The 22,614-nt window shown below is 40.7% G+C and overlaps 1 protein-coding gene across 1 annotated transcript; it reads left to right on the forward strand.

The window, feature by feature from the left end:
- Window positions 1–995: 995 nt before the first annotated feature.
- On the forward strand, window positions 996–17,928 carry alp3 (alkaline phosphatase 3; the record flags this gene model as incomplete). The annotated part of the gene is made up of 11 exons (XM_084351006.1): window positions 996–1,065; window positions 2,557–2,673; window positions 3,016–3,131; window positions 4,187–4,361; window positions 6,822–6,994; window positions 7,119–7,259; window positions 8,153–8,222; window positions 10,599–10,733; window positions 12,041–12,232; window positions 14,994–15,110; window positions 17,463–17,928. The coding sequence occupies 11 exons, from the start codon at window positions 996–998 to the stop codon at window positions 17,780–17,782; spliced, it is 1,626 nt and encodes a 541-aa protein (XP_084207132.1). The 3' UTR covers window positions 17,783–17,928.
- Between the last annotated feature and the right edge of the window lie 4,686 nt (window positions 17,929–22,614).

Consider the following 22,614-nt stretch of genomic DNA (forward strand, 5'->3'; position numbering starts at 1 on the left):
GCCCACATACAGTTTATTGAATCCCTTACCATATGTGTGTTTTTCCCCTAGTAGTAGCTCTACCTGCTTCCCATTGACAGTTGAAAGAGAACAAAAAAAAAAAAGTTTCATATCACCATATTACCACAGTCCTCATCACCAAGGGCCCATCCACATTTACAAGGCTAATTAAACTCATCGGGAACATTAGGTGTTCATTAGCTCTGCTAAATGTTCCATTATCCGTGTGACGCATTGTACCTGTCGAATAAGAAGTGAAACAAACATCAGGCGCTGTGTTGCCTCTTATTTAATCACGATCTGTGATGGAGACATTTTGAACAAGCAATCAAACAAAACATGACAGCTGAAATATTCTTCTCTTGCTAATGTATTCATTGGGAAATAGATGGCTGTGTGTTGGTGCCATCCAGCTCAGTCCCAGTGGACTCTGACTTTCTCACTTACGTAACTGCTGCATTATCTGTCAGATACAGTGCACTTATGATTAAACATCTCACACACACACACACACACACACACACACACACACACACACACACACACACATACACACACAGTTGTTTGGTACACTCATTATCAATCCATTGATCTTCAGCACAGCATCATAAATAATGCTCTAAATACATTTTTATCATCATTAAAGCTTTAACTGCAGTCAATAATTAATTTCTTAGATTTAAACTGTTTGTCGAGCACTATTTTTGATCGAACCACCACATATACAGAATATCAGCTCTTCATTATTAACTGTTTTGTCATTTAGCTATATGCGGATTTCTATAAATTTTTCCTACCATCTTTTGCCAACCCAACCCAACTTTCCAGTCAGAGGTCGTAAATTTGCCAAAGGCTCATTGGTCATTATGCATTTATGGCATGCTGATAACGATGATTGGCAGCTTGTGTGACCGGAGACAAGATTTAGCCTATTTCAGTGGAGGAGTTGATCTTTGGCAAGGTTAGAGCAGCACTTCTCCAGCCTGACCGTGGCCATGGAGCTGACGAGGGTGGCCATCTCTGCTCTTTTTCTGCTGCTTGCATTTGGATCTTCCAGTGCCAAAGGTAAGACAAAAAAGATCTACTTCAGTGGTGCTCACTCATAGACGTGTATTTTGTTATGTTCTAATAATATCTTCTGGAAACTTTAGTCAAACTTGAGGAGTTTTAAGTCAAACTCATCTCATTAAGGATCTGTGCTTCTATTCAGATTTGAGCTATCTTGCTATCATACTTTTGGAATATTACATTTTTTCCCACAACTTTAGCTAACTCTGAAAACTCCCCCATCTTCGAATCTTGCCAATTCCTCCTCAAATCTTTCAAATGCATTCATACTTTCAACTCCAAACTCAAACCTTAAAGCATTGTCCCCCTAGTGTACTTTATAAAATTAGGTAAACCTTTTCATACCTCTCAGTTTTTCACATTGTATGCTCCTTGTCTATGTGTCATATGTACACTTTCCCTCACACTTCCACACCTTTCACTAGTTACATGGCAACTGACACTTAAACTGAATTTTCTTCTGCTGAAAACTAATATCAGGTCTGACACTGAAACTGACATTTCTACCACAGCGCACACACGTGTAGTTTAATTTCACACTCTTTCAACTGACAGTTCAACTGCTTACATTTCAGAAAAGACACTTAAAATACTTTCAGGTCTCACCCAGCACAGCAACAACAACTACTGCTTTCTTTCACTTCCACTTTCTTTCACTTCCACTTAAACTTTGTATTGCAACTACCACTTCAGCAACATCAACTGTTTCAGTACTTAAACTATTTCAAGTTTCACCTGCAGATTTTCAGCAGCGAACACAGTGTTTTTTATTTTTTAATTCATTTTTGTATCATTTTTTGTTTTAGCTTAACACAAACTAGCATTGTTTCCCTTAAGATCACATAGGCCTGAAAATGCTGAGCTTGATTAATGAGCCTCACCTTTTTTTTACCCCGGGGTTAGACTTCTTCTCTTTTATTCTTTGTTCTGTTTTAAAACTAATCACCACCCATTCAGGGCTGTCTCTCACTTTGAGCTCTGTTTTTTACCCTCGTTTCCATCTCCCTTTTTTGACTTAATGGCTCCTCAGCTTCCACCTTTCCTTTCATCCTTTGAAATCATTTACTCTTTTGTACACTTTTCTACCCACTCGTTTTTTAAAGGGCTTCCAAACTTTTTCAAACGAGCACACTCGGTACTTGTGGAGTTACGTAACTTGCTGCCATCAGCATACTGCTTGTTACTGGACGACCATAACAAACTACCTGTTACAGCACAGAGAGATGTACTTTAGTAGATAAGAGAGCATGTGAGGGTGGTGTGACAGCTACAAACAAACATGCTACACACCCACATTCAAGTCCCAGAAGGCCTGAACAAAGAGCAGTCAGCTGGATTTTTTTTTTTAATTCATGCTCACATTGAGACCAGCCCTTTGATTCTCTGTGTCAGTCACATTTGAAGTTGAAGTGTGTTCAGAGAGGAAATACATTAATCATACCATTACTTCTGTATCAAACCCAGTCTGATCTGTGTGTTCACCTACAGTGGAAGAGGAGAACCCGGAGTTCTGGAGGTCGCAGGCCCAGCAGACTTTGCAGTCAGTGTTGGACAGGAAGCTCAACACCAATGTGGCCAAGAACATCCTGTTTTTCCTTGGAGATGGTAGATTATGCAACACTGTCATTTAATCACATTGAGGCTGGAATGAGTAGAACACATCCTCCTGCCATTATTCTGCATACCCTGCATATATGCTGCTATTAGACCTATTTAAAAGTGCATTTATTTAACATTGTATTGCTTTTCAATATCAACAACTAACAAGATACTCAGATTCATTGGAACATAATGTAAGGAGAACAAATTAATTGTAAGAAGATATTGAAAGGATTGATACAATTTCATTTTCACACAGGGAACATTAAAGTTTAAACTCATGCTGTCCAGCAGTATATTTACTTCAGCCTCATCTGTGTGTGTGTGTGTGTGTGTTGTGTGCATCAGGTATGGGAATCACAACCTACACAGCAGCACGTATCCTCAAGGGACAGCTGCAGAACCAGACTGGAGAGGAGACAGTGATGACCATGGACACCTTCCCTAGTGTGGGACTGGCTAAGGTACACACACACACACACACACACACACACACACACACACACACACACACACACACACATACACACACACACACAAACTTAAGTAGATGAATAGACAGATATATTATTTATTCATTATACACATATTATGAAAATATAACAATATCATGTCGTTTCAGCACCTTTCTGATGGTTCATACTGACGTGGTTCACGGTTATTTTTATTAACGTTACTCGTGCAGCAGTTACAAATGTATAACCTCGTGATCAAACTTGCTCAAGTAACACAAAATGAATATTTTCTTTGTGTTTGGTTGCAATATAAATGTGATCAGCCCCGTGACCAGAGACAGAGAGGTGTGACTTTATGCTTCTAAAATGTAGATAAAGTTTAGCTAGACTAATTAAAATTACATTTTCTTCCTCAACTTGTACACAGATGTGTAAGTACTGTTATAGAAAAAGAAAAGTGTCATTTTTGTGACAACAGTATATGAACTCTGCCATAACTTGGCCTACTACTGGCTGTGTAGTTACTCTACTCTGGCTTTGTATTGCTGCTGTCATCTTTAGACTTCACTCTTTGCCTACACAAAAACAATCAACTACACAGATAAAGCAAACGAAGCTAGCTGCAAGACAGCCACGGCTAGCTGTAGCTAAAGCTAATTCCCAAATGTACTGTTTTCCCTACCTATCATCGGTAGTCGACAAATACCACTTTTTGAACATCCTGAAAATACGGAAGCCCTAAAGGGCCATGCATTCATACATTTTATTTCCTCTGTTTTTTAACAAGTAACAAGATACTCAGATTCATTAGAAAATAATATAAGGAGAACAAATTCATTGTAAGGGCTCCATTTAGACTACTTTATAGGTAACAAATGTGTAATTGTTGCTTATTATGTTGCTTGTAATATTCAATTTTTCTTTTCTGTTTTTATTTTTTCTGCTGCAAGAGCAATTTTCCACACAGGGAACATTAAAGTTTAATCTTATGCTGTCCAGCAGTATATCCATCTTCAGGCTCATCTTTGTGTGCGTGTGTGTGCGTGTGTGTGTGTGTGGTGCAGACCTACAGTGTTGACTTCCAGATTGCAGACAGTGCAGCCACAGCCACAGCGTACCTGTGCGGAGTGAAAACCAACCTGAACACCCTCGGAGTGAATGCAGCCGCCCGCAACGGAGTCTGCAAGTCTCAGAAGGGCAACGAGGTCACGTCCATCCTGAAGTGGGCCAAAGATGCTGGTAAGCCCCACAGTACAATGTGAATAACAACATGCTTAACCAAGCCATTTTTTAAAACTATTTGATATACAGTGCCTATAGAAAGTATTCACCCCCTTAATTGTTTTACCCTTTCATTGCTTTTATAAATGGAAAATGGAAAAAAAAAAATCTTTAATGTTAAATTGAAAACAGATTTCTTCAAAGTAATGTCAATTAATTCAAAATACACAATGCAAAATAAGTGATTGAAGTATTCACCTCCTTCAAGTCAGTATTTAGTAGATGTACCTTTGGCTGCAATCACAGCACTCAGTCTGTGTGGATAGGTCTCAATCAGGTTCACATCCAGATCCAGATACAGATACACAACTCCTAGTCTGATGTTGTGCTCTGTGAGGGTTGTTAAGCCCAATCACAATATTATAAGAGAGATTAAGAACCGGCATGCCATCCTCATGTGTACTATCATACTATTATTAATGCCAAACTAATTCTCATACCAACACCACCAAATGTTACTAGTGGTAGTGACAATTTTCTGCAAATGTAGAGTGACTCATACTGAATACAGCTCTCTGCTGCACAGACAATGCTGAGGGGGAAAATAATGCAGGCTGTCTTCAAATGGTGCTGTGATTGAACCAACAAATGGGAATTTGTGACTCTTTGTCAGGGAGCAGGCAAGACACCTGACACAGCCCTGCCGTGTCACACTTTAGTTCAGCTTCCTGACAAAAGAAAATCCCTCAGGTCTTATACCGCCTCAGCACAACCTGATTTTACAGCTGAGCGCTCTGCTGTGAGCTGCAGTGCCTCGAGCCGGGGGCATCAGCAGCCTGTGGCTACAAGTTACACTGCAGGGTGATGTGCTGCACAGGAAGGACCTTGAGTCTTATCATGTTCCACGTTATCAGTGGCCATGAATATCTAATAACAGACACACACAGAGCCGTGGCCCTGACCCCGCACAGCACCGGAGACTGACACTCAGGTGTGTGAGTATTTGTGTGTGTTACATAGAATAAGAAAGTGGTTTTTAGTCTTTGATGTCTAAAAACAATATTTTAGAAATGGTCCTTACAGCAAAGTCCACAACTAATGTGGCAAGAAGGGAACATTTAAGCCAGTTGTTCCCAACGTGGGGGGCCTGGATCACTATTGCAAGATAATGATTTTTAAAATGATTTGTAAAAGGGCAAGAAGAAACAAAAGCAGTTCTGCAACAATAAATTATGTGGATTTTTTGTTTTATTTGACTTTGCATATATTTTTGCTTTAGTCCTCTGAATGAAACAACGGAATAACACTTGTTGAAGTCCTACAAAATCTTAACAACAAATTGTAAAAATTCCCAGTGTCCATGGTGACGTTTTCATGATGATGTCTTGTTTTGTTCAAACAACAGTCCACAGCGCATCATAAAAGAACCAGCAAATATTCACATTTTAGAGTCAGAAAACATTTTTGCTTAACAAAATCTAAATTGTTACGATTAGTTTTCTGTCAATTAATTTCATTTAAAGAGTACGTTTTTCCAGTAACACTCCTTGAAAATCTTGTCTTTGCTGACCTCCAGTGGTTTAACTTCCCAACTTGCTGTAGAGATGCGCAGGTGTGCTCCAGGACCCTGTGACATCACTGGGTTGCGGTTACAGGTACAACAGAGCACAATCCTGACCTCACCAAACCACAAACATCAGTGATGCTGGAAATAGACTTGAAAACTTTTGACCACTGGGGGCAGCAAAACAGTGTTTCAGCCTGGTGTTAACTTACTCTTTAAGTGCTGTATCGTAGGCAACTGGACGTTTCACCTCTCATCCAAGAGGCTTCTTCAGTTCTAACTAACTGGAGAGGAGCTGCAGGCTTTTAAACTCTGTGTGGGAGTGTCCTTACAGAGTCGTTAAGGACACGCGTGAGCTCTGAGTTTCAGAGTCTTTAGGGCCACTTGTGGGTCGTTGACCCACCCGGCCTTCATGTGGGTTGTTAGGGCTAGGTGAGCCCAGGTGTGAATGGTTGTTAAGCTGTCTGGGGAGAGAACTCATTATGTTTATGGAGAGGTTGGCACGATTGGCACAACACAGGAGAAAATGATAAATCCTATTGAAAACTGGTGCAGTCTGAATGTTGCTTCCAGCCCATTCATCTCAGTGTTCCTGGACTGCATTGCTGTGTGCCACAGTGTCTTTTCTGTGCTGCCTCTGGGAGGCTTTAAGAGTAATTTAAAGAGAGGTGCCTGGCATCAAGGTAGTTAAATGACAATTTACTACCCCATATATAATTATGATATTCAGGATCTACAGGGGGTTTCGAAAGTTGCTGATTAATGCCTCAATCATCACCCTACTAGCTGCTCAGACTTCAGCCTGAAAGCTATTCATATATTACATAAAGATACAGCAGAATGCAAATGTTACTGTACATATAGGCTTATATAAACCTACTACACATTAATCATGAAACAAATTGATCTTGTAGGTAAGTCTGTTGGCATTGTAACAACCACGCGGGTGCAACATGCCACCCCAGCAACCACCTACGCCCACACCGCCAGTAGGAAGTGGTACAGCGATGCTGACATGCCAGCAGGTGCCAAGAAGGATGGCTGCACCGACATCTCCTCCCAGCTCCTCTCAAACACAGACATAGATGTGAGCTTCTCCATAACTCAGATCATTCTCATGGCATTATCTCTTAACAATTGTACTCTGTTTCAGAATGAATTTACATTACATTTGAATGTGAGTGTTTGTGCTGGTGTGTGTCTGTTTCTAGGTGATCATTGGTGGAGGTAGAAAGTACATGACCCCTAGGGGCACTAAGGACCCAGAGTACCCCTGGGATTACGCCTCCAGGGGCAAAAGAAAAGACGGACGCAACCTCATCAATGAGTGGCAGAGCATGAAATTTGGAAAGGTACCACTTCTGTTTAACTAAGACTCAGAGACCAAGAAAACAGCCTCAAATATAGCAACAGCTTCAGGGAGGAGTCTCATACCAAAAGGAGGCTGCAAAATTACAAAGGCAGGAAGGTGTCAAATGAAGACACGAGTATGTTGTCATTTTTTCAGGGCCTAGGGGCCTCCCCTTCAAAGAGCATCACAGCTCCTGCTGCCATCCTATATGTGAACTATTCACCGTGCTGCTCAGTTGTAACGTAACTACTGTATAATAGTATTAGTTTCACTGATTTGTTGTTGTGTGGTTAATCTTCTAAGGTGAGCTGCTGTAGAAGAAATACAAGCATAATGTTGCCATTTGGGTGAAAATATGCTGTACAAGCAGAACTAGTATTTATGTCATGTTTAGAGTGACATTTTGAATGAGCATCGATTGTTGATTTGTGTCATTACCACACTTTTAAATCCGAAACACTGAATGAAGGGAGCTGTTAGACATTTTCATCACCAGAATAACTTTCTACTTTGTTATCCATGAATAACTCCACAGTCTAAAACGTATTTTCTTATTAAAATAAGTGATTATTAGCTCTATACTCTTCTCCCCCTGCTCATGTAATAAAATAGAAAATAATTATTTTAGTTAGATACATTAGGAACAAGTACAATTTCCGCAATCAGTAAAATCACCCAGAAGTTACAGTAAAAGTTGCTTTAAAGAGTTTAAAACTTCTCAGCTTGTCATTTCATGTAATACTGATACTATCATTTATCAATAAACACTGTGAGAAAAGTATTTTAGTACAGTCTACAAAAGGTCTAAAGGTCGCTCAGTGACTCAAGCGAAAGACTTTTAACGCCGTCCTTCCACTTTGTCTGTGAATGGGATGTGTCCTGTGTGTCACGCAGGTCGCCCGCTATGTGTGGAACAAAACAGACTTTGATGCTGTTGACCCTGAAACCACTGACTACCTCATGGGTGAGTTATTTTTTTTTGTTTCGTTTTTTTTATTTCTCTTTGCCCTCTTATGCTTTGCTTTCCAGCAGAGCCGAGTGTTACATGAAGGCAAAGCATTCCCCTCAGGGCTTGAAGAACAAAACAACAATAGGCCTGCGGTGACCTTGGTTTACTCACCAGGTTCCAGCTCCTGATTTCATCTTGTATTGAGTCTTGAATAGATGTTTTACCTCAAAATACTGTACCTGACCTACATAATGTTCAAGGTGCTGAAACATTCACAGCATGCAGCATGAGTCTTTTATCAAATCTGTAGTCAGCAGCACACAGTTCTTTTTACTATGGCAACATCAACATTTAGCTGTTATTTTCATGTTATTATGATTGCTGTGTTTGTATCATAGTGACTGGAAGGGTATCTGTTAACTTGTGAATGTCTTTTGAACACTCTCACATCGTATCATTAACACACCACAATAATAACTGCTTGCATAAAAGTTTTTTCCCAGTCCACCTTCTCTCTCTCTACACTTTGGTGCACAATGTATATTTCACTGCAGGTAACCATGGTGACAATATGTCTGCTTAACCATACTATCCTGGTTCAAGGGATTAAGTGCTGCAGGGATGACATATTTTTTTAGGCTAACCTGTAAGTTGCCCTGGTTCCCTCAACAAAATGCCCGTGGGATTTCATAACCGGATTTTGGATTATTGCCAAAAATAAGCTCTTTGGCAAACACACATTAAAGATACTTACAAGTTCTGTTGAGCAGGATAATCTTCAGAGACGAACACCACTTTTAGTGTAAATGAAATCCCCTGAAGTAAAAAGCTAATTTTAGGCCGTAAACAAACTTCACGACGGTGACATGACTTCAGTGTCACCAACACTAAGCATCATACGTTATAGGCTGAACTGAGAGTGTTCAAAAGACATTCACAAGTTAATGGATACCCTTGCAGTTACTATAGGCTATAGTATACACACTTTACTACAAATAGATCAATCTACAGATTGTAAAGTTACAGTTAGAATAGTTTGCAACTTAAGTCCAACTGTAAAGACGAACTTGTGAGTAGATGAGTCTCTGTGTTCCGCAGTGATGATGTAATGTCTTCGACAACTTCTGTGGTCTCATTTTGCCTGTTTTAAGACACAATTGCTTTAATTGCACATTTACTGGGATATTTTATGTCTTAGGACAAAACGTGAAAATCTTCTAAGCTTGTGTAAACCACAGACCTTATTTTCGGCATTTAGCTGAACACCCATTGACCTCAAGACGAGGGAACTAGAAGAACTAGAATTCTTGCAGCACACTATCGTTCCACACTTGGAAATATGCTTGCTTGCTTTCTTTCCGAGAGTCAGACGAGAGGATTGATAACACTCAGATTTCTGTCTATTTTATTTTAAGCTGAAACTGGCAGCCAGTTAGCTTTGTGGCTGGAAACAAAGGTGAAACAGCTAGCCTGGCTGTGTCCATAGGTAACATTTAGTACCAACAAAGGTACTAAATAGGTAGATGCTTACTTGTAAACATTGATGTAAACAATGCATTATTTGGAATATCTAAAAAATCAGCTTTGCATTTATTTTATAGGGAAGGAAAACACCTTTGGTAGGCCTCGAGGATACACAGACAAACTTTTGCTAGTAAGAAAACGCCTCAGGGCGCCTTTAACTTTTCCCAGCTGTAAGAACGCAGGCGTAACTAATACCTTAAAGTATGACTCCATTCCATTTAAGTGTCCCAGTAAGCCATTTCAGAGCCTGCGGACAAAAGGACCTTGAGGCTGGTAAATCTAAATGGAACACAGTCATTATTGAGGTTATTTGTTGCATCTCCTTTTCTTGTATTGATAAACCTAAACTAAAGCCTGAACTGGGTTCGGGCCTGGCTTGGTTACTTGCGGTCCAGATATTTGTGTGGCACAATTTCATTTATTTGTGTTAAAAAATGAATTCTAAACTCCTTTTTGCTGCGTTTTTGTCTCTACCAACTCCTGATGTAAATATGTGAATCTTTAGCTGCTTAATGCCCCACTGTTGTCATCAGCTAAGATTCATTATGTCAGTGGACTTGCATCTGTTCTTCATGATGTGTGATGGTGTGGGTGAAATGTAGAAAGACAGTCATCAAGCTTTTCCTGGACTTTCCTGCTGCTGCGGAGACTTTGGATTTTACCCCCACACCGTGGTTTATCACTTCCTGTGTGCTGAAAATAGTAGTAGTGGTAGGAGGATGATGGGACTTTCCTCTCTGCTGCACCTCCACTCACTGTGGGCTGATAAAACAAGCATACTGTACTTTCACATGAAAAAATATGGTTGTTGCATTTTTTTTAAAAATCTCTCTCTCTCTCTCTCTCTCTTTCTCTCTCTCTGCCCAGCTCTGTTTGAACCAGGTGATCTGCGCTTTGAGGCAGACAGGGACCCAAATATGGACCCGTCCATTGTCGAAACTACAGAAAAGGCCATCCGCATCCTCCAGAAAAACCCAAAGGGCTTCTTTCTGTTAGTGGAGGGTGAGGACAACCGCTTCGCCCACCTTCCACACACTCCCCATCACTTAATCCATCTAGGGTTGGATAATGACACCCCCGGAGAGGGGAAGGTTCTGCTAAAAATAGGGGAAAAGCCTTTGGCTGGTCTCGGGGGTTCAATTGAATTATTGATCCTGTTCTAATCACAAAGGGGTCACAAGTGACCAGAAAACGACCACACTGGTAATTGTTGTGGTTTGCCAATACATCGATGTGCATTTACGTTTGTATTATAGCACCTTCAGCAGTGATATTGAGTTGTTTTGAGGTGATCCTCGTGGTATCTGATGTAGCGCCAACCTCCAGTAAACACCATGGTAGAGAACAGTGTGTACCTGCAGTGGATCAAGTGATTTGACATTGATTCTGCATACAGCTCGATGAGTTTGCCGCAGTGTGTGCTAACCGCGTATGGTTGGCTGACGTGTTCCTGTTCCACGCGGCTACCTCACCGGCCTCCTCATCCATCTCTCCTTTAATCTGAGGCAGCCGCCTGGGGACTCTGTTGTGCTACTAAGTGTCTTCACAATGACTTTAAAATAACAGGCAAATGTATAAATAGAAGCAGGCATATGGTGCACCCAATCACTGACAGCTCACTGAGACCACAACTTATTAACTGGAGTCTACTTCACTTTCCAATACGGCCTGTGGAGAGGACAGGCGCAGAGGAATGGGCTGCAGTTAAAAATAAAAATACGTGAGCATTATCCCCCGGCAAGGCGGTGAATCTAAAATTCTCTGTGGGAGAAAGTGGGCAACCTTTCCTCATCTTTGTTCCATTCCAGGAGATATTTTTCAGACTCGCCTCCATATGAATAAGTCATCTGTTCTCCTGTAACAGTGTAAAGGGAAATGTATCGCATTTCTAACTGATCCCAAAGGCTCAAACTTTGGAATCTACCTCCACCTCACACCTACTGTGTGCATCAATGTTTGCAAGTGTTTTCTGGTATTGAACAGTCTCAGTAGCTCATTAAAATTACAATTCACTACCCTCCTCAGTGATTTACCAAACTTTTGAGTCAAGTCACAAGTCTGAGTAAGACTAAAGTCTCGTAACAGCAAACCTCAAGTCAAGTGCCAAGTCATTTGTGTAAAACGACAGGCTTGTGAACAGTTTTTTAAAATAACCAGACAATTTTCTTCTGATGTATAGACTACATAACATAATAACTTTTAAGGGAAAGAACCAGTTGTCCTCTTTGTCACTCAAAGCACCAATCAGCACCAGATCCATTACTTCACCGCCTCTCCTCATTAACCCCTCCTTCTCTCTGTGTGGTCAGGTGGGCGTATTGACCAGGCTCACCATGCTGGCAGGGCGTACATGGCTCTCCATGAGGCGGTTGCTTTAGACTACGCCATTGAGAAGGGCCTTGAACTCACCAAAGAGCATGAAACTCTCACCATAGTGATGGCTGACCATTCCCACCCTTTCACCTTCAATGGATACCCATTTCGAGGACAGAGCATTCTGGGTAATTATGAGCTCACATCCTGTATTCAGCTATTTCCTCTGAAAGTTGTTGCCATATCATGTTTTTGAATTTCTTATATTGATTTGGTATTGCATCAGCTCACTCCTCAGCTCCTTGTATTCCTCCTTTCTACCTCTATTCCTTGCCCCATCCATCTACCCTCTCCTCCACATGTGTTTACATCCCACGACAATAGACAACCAAGGTGGCATTTTGTGTGTGTGTGTGTGTGTGTGTGTGAGTGTGTGTGTGTGTGTGTGTGTGAGTGTGTGTGTGTGTGTGAGTGTGAGTGTGAGTGTGTGTGTGTGTGTGAGTGTGTGTGAGTGTGAGTGTGTCTGCCTGCTCCCTCTCAGCTTCAGTGTGCCTCTGCCACCAGCAGCTTGACATTTCCTCTGCTTTCTCTCCCTGGCAATTACAGCCTGGGTAAACACATATAGCTGGCAGCCTTTCTCTCCCTCGCCTTTCTATTTCAGTCCTTCGCTTTCTTCCTGTCTCTCTTCCTTCTACCTGTCTCTGACCATCAACGCCGATGCCTCTCTCTCTCGTACATTATACTCTCTTAACTTCCTCTCGCTCTGTCAGTCCTTCTCGGCAGTTAATCTCCCTTTGGAACGTCTCTTTATCAACCTTACTTGCCCCTTACCTCTGTTCCCTCAGCTCTCTGTCTCCTCTCCATCACTGCTCCATCTCCTTTACCCAGAGGCTCTGGGTAAAGTTTATTTAAAAAGTGAACTAACATTATCAACAGCGTGTGAAGAAACAACAGTGTTGACCTTATGTCAAAGACATCTGTGTGCTGTGTGCAGGGATTTCTACCTTAGCAAGCATGCTAACCAGCTAGCCCCAGCACTTCCTGTCTCGTAATGCCACCTTGTACTGCAAGAGACAGTTGTATGATATTTTTCTGATAGCTGGGAGATGTGAGTAAACAAAATAAAGGAAAGACTTTAACAGCTACTTTCCTTACCGAACAGATAAAAACAACTGAACACCTTCTGAATTCAAGTTTCTCTCTTTTACTGAACTAAGACGAGCCTAATTGCCTCATTAACTCAGCATAAAACACACTTTTTCATCAAACTCACTAAAACAGTCTTGGCCAGTCTTTCCTTAATCACCTCTGGTTTGGTCAAAATGAATCCTTAATCCACTGAGTAAGATCACCGGCTGCTGGTGCCCGACTCTCTCTCCGTCCTCTGCCACTGCCTTCCTCTTCTGTTCCCACCTGCTGTGTCTTCTCATCCCTGAAGTCATAGTCCTGGCCAGAACTGCTGTAAATCATCTCCATACTGTATCGTACTGTGTCTTCAAACTGACCTTTGTCAGTCACGGAGGCTGTATTCAGTCCCAGCCGTGTACACCGGAAGGCTGCTGAGCCAGGCTGAGCTGAGCCCCGTTTTCCGCGACGACTCCTCCATGATCTGACTATGTAGTCCAGTACTGTAAGCTAATAAGGCAACTAGCACCACAGCTAAGAGAGCTAATTAGCTAACAACAGCTAGCTGAATCAATAGACAACTACAGCAAAGAGTGTTGTGAGCAGCAGCTGTAGGTTACTTTGGTGATGTGTTGCACTATATATTTTTGGAGCTACCTTTGAATTCTGTGCATATTTTACAAATTACACCTTTAAAACCCGAGCTGAACCTATGACATTAACAGAGGGACAGAGGGTTTTATCAAGAGCACAATATATGCATTCATGCAATGGACCTTTATTGCAGAAGACAGTAGGGAAAGCACATAATCAAATGAATGGTGTCTGAATTCCTTTTGGCTGCTTCAGTCTCACATCGTGAGTCTAACCCTGGAAATTACTGCATCTCTATGGCTGCAGCTATAAAAAATAATTAAATGTATCTTTTAAGAATGATGTAAATATAGCGTGGAACAATAATGTGTTCTGGGGTCCGATTTAGGATCAGTTTGATCAAAACTGATGTTGAAGATTCTGAATGTGAAACCAAATACAGGCTGAGTCTGTACTCTTTACACTTTAATGTGCACTGGGGAGTTAAAAAAAGAACTTGCAGTGTAATTAAATTTTTGGGTCTCTCCTAAAGGACTATATTTGTTTCTAGCAGGAACCCAGAAAGTATCTAATTAGTACCTGCTATGTACAAAATGTGTACACTGTAATTTGCAGGCTGTAATCTAAAGGTTTGTTGATATACTAAGATAGCTCAGTTCCCAGAATGTTTTCTTGTTTGGACTGACTTGTACTATGCATACTCTTTCAGAGGTGTTTCCACCCTGGCCAGAATAAAATCCTGAGAAAAACATTGATATTTGTGGCATGAAAGTGTTCACATTAAAGATTCGGCCCACAAACATCATCTGTATCTGCCTCCAAAGAGTGTATTGATTGAGCACTTGTGTTGTATCGTGCTGTTCCCACCTTTCTACTCTCTCTTTCCAGTTGTATCCTTATTTTACCCTCCTCCACCTCCTCCTCTTCCTCCCAGCGGTGCAGCAGTGATTAATGTGCTTGTGAAACTCTGAGCTCTTCATCAGCGGGGAGACTCGCCAGGCTAATGGCTCATCTGGAGAGAAACACTGAGACACTCAACAAGCTGTAGACCTCTCGCAGCACCCTGGGGAACCTGAGCCCCCCCCCCTTCTATGTGTCTGTGTGTGTGTGTGTGTGTGTGTGTGTGTTCATTATTCATATGTTTAGCACCTTGAGACTGAGAGAAGAAACGGAGAAAAATAGGAAAGATAAATTAAAGGTAATGTTCCATTTTCTTCCTGTATTTTCCAGGTAAATCTCCCCTGTGGGCGATGGATGTGTTGCCTTATACCACTCTGATGTATGGCAATGGACCCGGACACAAAATCATCAATGGCACTCGCCCAGACATCAGAAAAGTCAACACTAGTAAGACTAACTCAATGTTTCTTTGTTTTCCTTACAAGAATATCTCAGACCTGGGTTGAGCAATTTCCCTGACCAGTTACAGCAAACCATGACAGGGTGCTTTCTATCTCTACCCTGTAAAAGTTGGCAGATAAAACTGTTTCAGAGCTTTCCTGACCAGGGTGATGACCATGACAGGTTCTCTGTTGGACAGGGGGTGAATGTCTTTTCCTTTTTTCTAAAATCAACAATCATCTCATTTGTTTTACAGAACAGGAGGTTGCTCTCTCTGCACCACTCTGCAATATCGTATATAGCTGATTATAGATCGATTGAATAGCTGATTGATTACAGACAGTAGTAACTTCTTAATTTTCCTTATCTTTTGTGTGTCTTATCTTTTGTGTGAGGACAAAAACACTGGGGATGAGAGAACTATTTCAGAACAACTGGACTGACCTTTACATTCCCCCCCTGAGTTTAGATCTATCTCCTATAATACAGTATAACCTTTCCTTATAATATAATCAGGTGTGCTTTCTCCTTCTCTGACATTTTTACTAATTTGGTTTGCGATGTTGTTTTTTTAAAACCAGAAAAGAAAGTGACAGCTGAGTTAAGGTAATATGACAACAAGAATCAATAGATTACTGCACAAGTAAGAATTGAAAGTAGCATGTAAGGCCTTCCTCTTCATGGATGATTAAAGTCTCACCTCATCTTTTCTGCATTAGTCAGAAAAACTCAGTCACACTTCAGTCAAAGCTGCACTAGCTGGCATTCTGTAATGCTTTATATTATGGTCCTTATAATAAACGTTAATTACCGTAATAGGTGATTATAAATCCTAACAAGATTCTTGTTAACAATAAAAAGACTAAGAATAAGAAGTGTTAAAACTAGCATATAAGCAAGTTCTTAGTTAAATCATTGACATTTATAGGCACTTAAAAGAAACTTAAGCAGTTGACAGACTGTTTAAGACTGCTGGTGTCTTATAGCTGTTTATGTTAGCGTTACAAACACATTTATTGAATTTGACTAACTTAAGTATTACTTCATTTTTAAACCTTCGTGAGGCTTTTTTGTTGTTTTATTTATATGAATACATTCAGCTAACTATGCTTTAGTTAGCCGTCTTGCAGCGACGGATCGAAGGCAAAAACAACTTCTTATTAAAGGATAAGTTCACCCAAAAAGCTTTTCTGGTGTTTACTAAATCTCTATAAGCCCTGAGATCCCAAATTGATTGAGATTTGAGGGCTTCTGAAGACTTGCATTACGCTGGACGGGCAGTATAAAGCCATTTTATGTCTCTTTTTGTTTTTTTAGGAGAACGCTGCAACATTGTTTTTCTGTGAAGCTCCAGATATGTTTTGTGAACTACAGAATGTCACCTGACTTTCCATCAGCGTAGATAGTGACTACATTTTATTTATGGGTGAACTTATCCTTTAAGGTTAACAAAAAATATTTTTTAAGACACTAACATTTAATCTAAAAATGAACATGTTCATGATGCTGTTATCAGTGTTACACAGTGTAGTCTTCTTAATGTTGAGAAGCATCTGATTTATATGGGCCTTATTGCCTACGACTACTAATGTTTACTTATATGTGAACATGTCAATAAACAGTTGCCAATTTGCCTATTCACTCCCCTTTTAGCTCTGTTTTGGTCTCCACTAACTCTGGCTCTTTAGCCACTGAGTGCTCCATTATGTTCACCAGCTAACTACTACCTCTATCTGTCTTTCTGGCGCTCGGAGCAGGTGGTGCACAGTTGGAGACTCGCTCACACCCTGTATAACTTTCAAACACACTATAACAGAAACAACACTACAATGTATACTCTTACTTGCTGCTTATTTGTGTGATCTGTGTATCATGTAAGTGTTTGGACGCAGGTCAGTTTGACCTCCTGTGTGTTAAATTAAAGCATCCTCTATATCGTCCTGTAAATAAAGCTCTTATCTCTTTGCTCTCACTCTGATAAATTAGAAAACTCTGCCTCTGGGGGAACGGGGAAAGATAAGAGAGCCAGGTGTACTTCGTTATAAGTGCTTGTTTTGTTTAAGCAGACTTAATTGAAAAGATCTCTCTCATAACAGCCTTCACTGTGATCTGTCACAGCTGGGAGGGTGCTGAGAGGCTGGATCAATCTCTAAAAGTTTGAGTGTAACCTTTATTTTTTGGTCTTTTGTCTTATGAAAGCACAACGCCTGTATGCATACAAACAGCTGTAATAAACTCTGAAAGAATTTCTTGGTTACATATAGTTACTAATGTAATCTAATATAAGTACACTCATTGTAAGTGGCTTTGGACAAAGTGTTAAATGAATGCAGTGAAATATTGCTGTCTCTTTTCCAGAAACTAAAGACTACGTCCAGCTGGCTGCCGTCCCCACAGAGTCAGCCACCCACAGTGGAGAGGATGTGGCAGTGCTCGCACGTGGACCCATGGCCCACCTTTTCCAGGGTGTCCAGGAGCAGAACTACATCGCCCACGCCATGGCCTACGCTGCCTGCGTGGGCGCTGACCAGAGGCACTGCCAGGGAAGGCAAACCGAAGCACCTGTGGTTCACACCACCTTGACCAACGACAGGAATGGAGCCGAGGCAGTTCATGGCTCGGCAGCTTTGCTAAGTAGCCTTCTCTCCGTGCTGCTGGCACTTACAGCGGTGATGTAAGATCCCTTTTTTCTCACTGAACCCCATTGATCTCACTCCGCTTGCTACATCAGGGAGGTCAGAGGTCAGGGTCATAGAGGAGTGGGCAGGGATTCAGTCAGGAAGACTTCAGCAGGGCGGATGTGTACCACTGCTGCCTCTTGTAGAGCATCTTTTTTAGAGAGAGAATTAAGTTATTAGAAGTCACAAAGAAAGGTATAAAATCATCAGAAGCATTATTGTTTAAACTTGGCTACTAAAAGAAAATTGACTCTCATACCTTATTGATAAGAACCCCTTGAATGTAAATGTATCTTGTTTTATTTTGGCACTTTATTGATTCCCTGTATCATTCCAATAAAACGGTCCTTGAGCATATAGTTTGTGTGTCACTTTATATAATCTGATCCATACATACTACTGCATATGTCACGTATTGACATTTATGGCTCCTTCATACAATACGGAAGAACCTTAATTATTCAAATCAGCCTCGTAACAATGCATTTTTCAGCTAATTGTAATGGGAGCTTATTGAGGTAAAGAAGAAAAACAACCCTCTTGCACTTCAATTTATCTCAAAAATTCAACTTTGACTGGCAAAGTTGTAATTTTTCATTTTCCTTCTACTGCATTAAGCTTCATGTGTTTAAATGTACATGCTACAGAAAACAGTTGTTATGGATTTCTCACCCCCCTGTTCATATAAATAAACAGTTTGGCATTTTGTGAAATGCACTAATTAGTTTTGCTGCCGAGATTTAGATGAGAAGATGTATTCCACGTTTATATCTGAGCACTTTTAATATGGAGCCAGAAGCAGCAGCTCCTGCTGTAACTTGTCTTTTTTACATTTCTTTTAGAGTACAGATTTGAAAAAAACAAGATACAACGTGTTAGTGAACTTTGGAGGTGCTGGCAGGCATTTTTTTTTCTTATTTTGGATCATTTCTTATTTTGGTGTTCATTCCTCGGTGCTTTCATCCATTGATTTCCTCAGGTTTCACTTTGAAAAAGCTTGCCAGCAAACAGTACTTCTACATGTATATTTTCAGATACAGCACGCTGTATGTCAGATCATATTTGCAAGATTATATACCTTTTTATATTTGGCACAGAATGACACAGGATGCTGAGATTGTCGCGGCCAGTGAGATTTCAGTTTATTAAAATGATAACTGCTCTACCTGTGATACAAGATAAAAGTCTAAATGACTCATGGCTTCTTTTATCCTCTCTTCCAATAACTCCAGTGCTAATTAAGGTTCTAGGCAACTGGGTTTGCTGTCATTACTACAGCAGTCCATTAATAATGCAAAAATATTTAAAGATCATCTATTTTTATCTTTGGGTGACAGATTGTGCTAATTATTTTGGACATCTGTTGGGGTTTGGAGTTTATTAGACCTGAGTTTGACTCTCCTTGTACTCGTTCAGACTGGCCGGAAGCCCTCATTTTTGTTTCAGATAATGTGCCTGTTCTCGTCTTTTACACACGTACAGTCAAGACACAGTTGTAGTTCATTTGGTTGAGTGAGACTCAACAGCTTGAGGTGAGTTGCAAGTCTAAAGTCTTTTGTCTGGTATTGAAGTTATATTTATGGGTATGAAGGAGGCAGCAATCAGGAACCATGACTCATCTCTTTCATCATCTGATCTCATTACAACATAATAAAGTAATTATGTGCATTCACTGACGTATTTTGAGGAACATGTAACTGATTATTTCTTTTTTTTAGGCTACTTTATACCTTCATTGCTTTGTTGAGGCAAATACTGTATATTTTTAACTCCACTACATTGATTTCCCAGCTTTAGTAACTTGTGACTGTACAGGTCAGAATGTTTTACATACAAGAATTGGAGAACTTTTAAAAAAAGGTGATGTACTTTTCCGCCCATGTTGCCATATTAAAATGCTGCCATTTTACGTTTCTGCAAACCACGGATAACTTCAAATTTGTACAACAGCTGCCGAATGTGAGACCATTGTTGTAGATGGTGTGTTAATATTTGCAGGAGTGAAATCACTCTTTATTTTTAAGGATACTTCAGGACATTTTCCAGTTGTGTTAGTGACTTTGAGCTTGTTGGCTTGTTGTTCTATTTTGTCCTCGGCTCACTGCAGCAGGGAACAGCTAATTCTCTCACCCTGGGTAAAAAGCCCTTTAACATTACCCTCCAAGTTTGGCTCCAACACTTTGATTGCTTGTGCTGTTGGTAGCTTGGCTCAGAGGGTTTGTTCTGATGTCTTGTGCCTCCTTGTCAGTCTGGGTCTGCTCGTTCTTCAGCTCAGAGGCTGTGGGCTCGATGGTAGGCGGTGTTGAACATTTTTTTCTTCTGCAGACACCGAAGCTCCTGGTCATAAAACAAGACCTGCACTGATAGTGTCATTGACCATCATGTTGGATTGATTTTGTATTGAACACCGGGCTCTGCTTCTTTTGTGATGTAGCTACAAATTGAATAAATGTTATTCATGTTTATGTGCTCAGAAATGTTGGAATATCTGCTGTTATGCCACACACTAAAAATATATATGGAACCATTTTCAGTTGTGTCGTATCCAAAACACCCAGTGCAGTCCTGATGGATGTTTTTTAGGAAGCTTACCTATAGGTTGGTGTACACGTGCACAGTAGGGGGATGGATTATGCTGCAGGAGTAGTTAAAGTAGTTTTTTATTTATAGATTTTTTTATTTTTTTTTCTGTGAAAACTTGTTGCTATTGGAATCCATTGTAACCAGCTGAAATCAGCTAGGAAAGATTTTACAGCCAGTTTAACAAAAAACAATCTTAACTTAAAGGAAACATATTATGCAAATTTTCAGGTTTATCATTTTATTTTTAATTACTCTCTAATCCTTTAGTGCTCAAAAAACACATCAGTTTCTCATACTGTCCAGTACTGCAGCACTGTACGCCCCCTCTGTCTGAAACGCTCTGTTAGCTCCTGTCTCTTTAAGACCCCACCTCCCAAATAGCCAGTCTGCTCTGATTGGTCACCTCACACACGCCTGAGCCAGCACCGATGACAACAACTGAACAACTGTGCTGAATTAATTCTTACCTGCCAAACTAGCTGCTTGGTGGAGATTATGCAAATGTGTGACATGGTGATTCAGTGTGATGTCAAGAGGAGCTCCCGTTGGTGTGAACTTTGATCTCTCATGCACAATGACGTATATAAAACACTGAAGGAAAGGAAAAAAGCACAACAGGTCTCCTTTATAAAGTAAAATAGTAATAAAAATATGTTGCATCTTTATTTCACTCACTTTCAAAACATGCTAACCAGTTCAAGATATTTACTACAGGATACCTGCCACTACCATACCACTTTTGTCCACAGGGGCCACCAGAATCAACAACACAGGTCCTTGTTGCAGCTTTAAGGTCCACTACCCTTTCAAAGACATGTCGCTCACATCTCACCGTCTTTGAGATTACTCAGAACACTTTTTGAAGGCTGTGCTGATGAAGACTGTAAAGTGCAGCTGAAAGTTCCAGAAAAATAATCAGTAAGTGGAACTTCAGAGATTATTTTGATTAAACTATTATTTCTAAAAGTGGAAATGAACCTCCATGCTCAGGTTTTTTTGGCCATTGTTCAGGCTTGAAGCCTAAAAAGACAGATTTGGGTTGTTATCACTTTATATCCTTCTTGACTTATTTATGTAAAACAATTATTATTAATTATTATTACATTATTCTAATGTATGTTAAAAGTGAACTATAGTTTATATCCTCACACAATCATGTATTTTCATATGCACCCTTTATGCATATGACCAAGTCACACTTTTCAGAGTTTATTTGGAGATGAATGATGGCTTGTAATCTCACAGTGGCTCCACCATTACGAACAAAAACACGAACTTTGCCAGTTCTCTGTACAGGCAAACTTATCTTCAAACACGTTAGTTGTAAACTGTGCATGAGGTCTGTTTTTCAAACGGAACGTATTATTACTTTCTTCGTCTTCATTTTATTTCTCCTTTTTCTCGCACCCCTGAGAGCAGGACATCCTGAGGCTCTGACAATGGAATATACTCTTGGGAGAGCATCCACCACAACCACGCGGCCTCTCAGCTTTACAGTCACTGTACTGCGCAACAGGCTCTCCGCACTCCTGTGCCTCCCGCAGCTGCCTGTACTCCAGCCTTCCTTTCGGTGGCGCTGAAGCACCGGACAAAGTACCATGTGGCACACTGAGAGAGGGCTGATCAGGCTACATAAGCTGTGGCTTTACCGCAACTTTGATGTGTTATGAAATGGGAGCTGAGTGCGCACTGCAGGAAAAAGAGGAGGTACAGAAGATTACAGTCTTCCTGCGCTTTAAGCTGTAACATCACAGACCTTACATGAGCAAAAGTAACAGTGTGACGAATGTCTGTCCTCCCACATGTTGAACGTGTGATGAGCAATGCTGCACATTTCCCCCAGTTTATTTCCAAGTTATGTCTTTGTGTCTATCCACTTCCACAGTGTTTTTTCTGCTGATAAAGTTGGAACATTTTGGATAAGTACTTGTTAGGACACCGTATGATGCATTCACAGTGAAAATACCCCCCACCCCCGGCTTTCCTTTTTTCTGGCTCATTTTCTTCTCTGGCTCTGGCGCATTTACGCACACGAAGGCGCGCTACGGTGTTTCTTATCGCACCGTTGTTGAGGCTTCAGGCTGTATTCTTGTACAGATCTAAGTGGTTTGAAAAGGGAAACATCTCTGTCTGTTTCTCTTGGTCTTGTGAGCGCAAATAAACCCAAACAAAACAAGGATTGTAATGGAAGTTCCTGCCTGTAAAAGCCATCATTGACCATCAAACGTCCACCGTGCATAATCACATTT

Source organism: Pagrus pagrus (assembly GCF_965226575.1).
Source record: "Pagrus pagrus genome assembly, chromosome: 4".
Lineage (NCBI taxonomy): Eukaryota > Metazoa > Chordata > Actinopteri > Spariformes > Sparidae > Pagrus > Pagrus pagrus.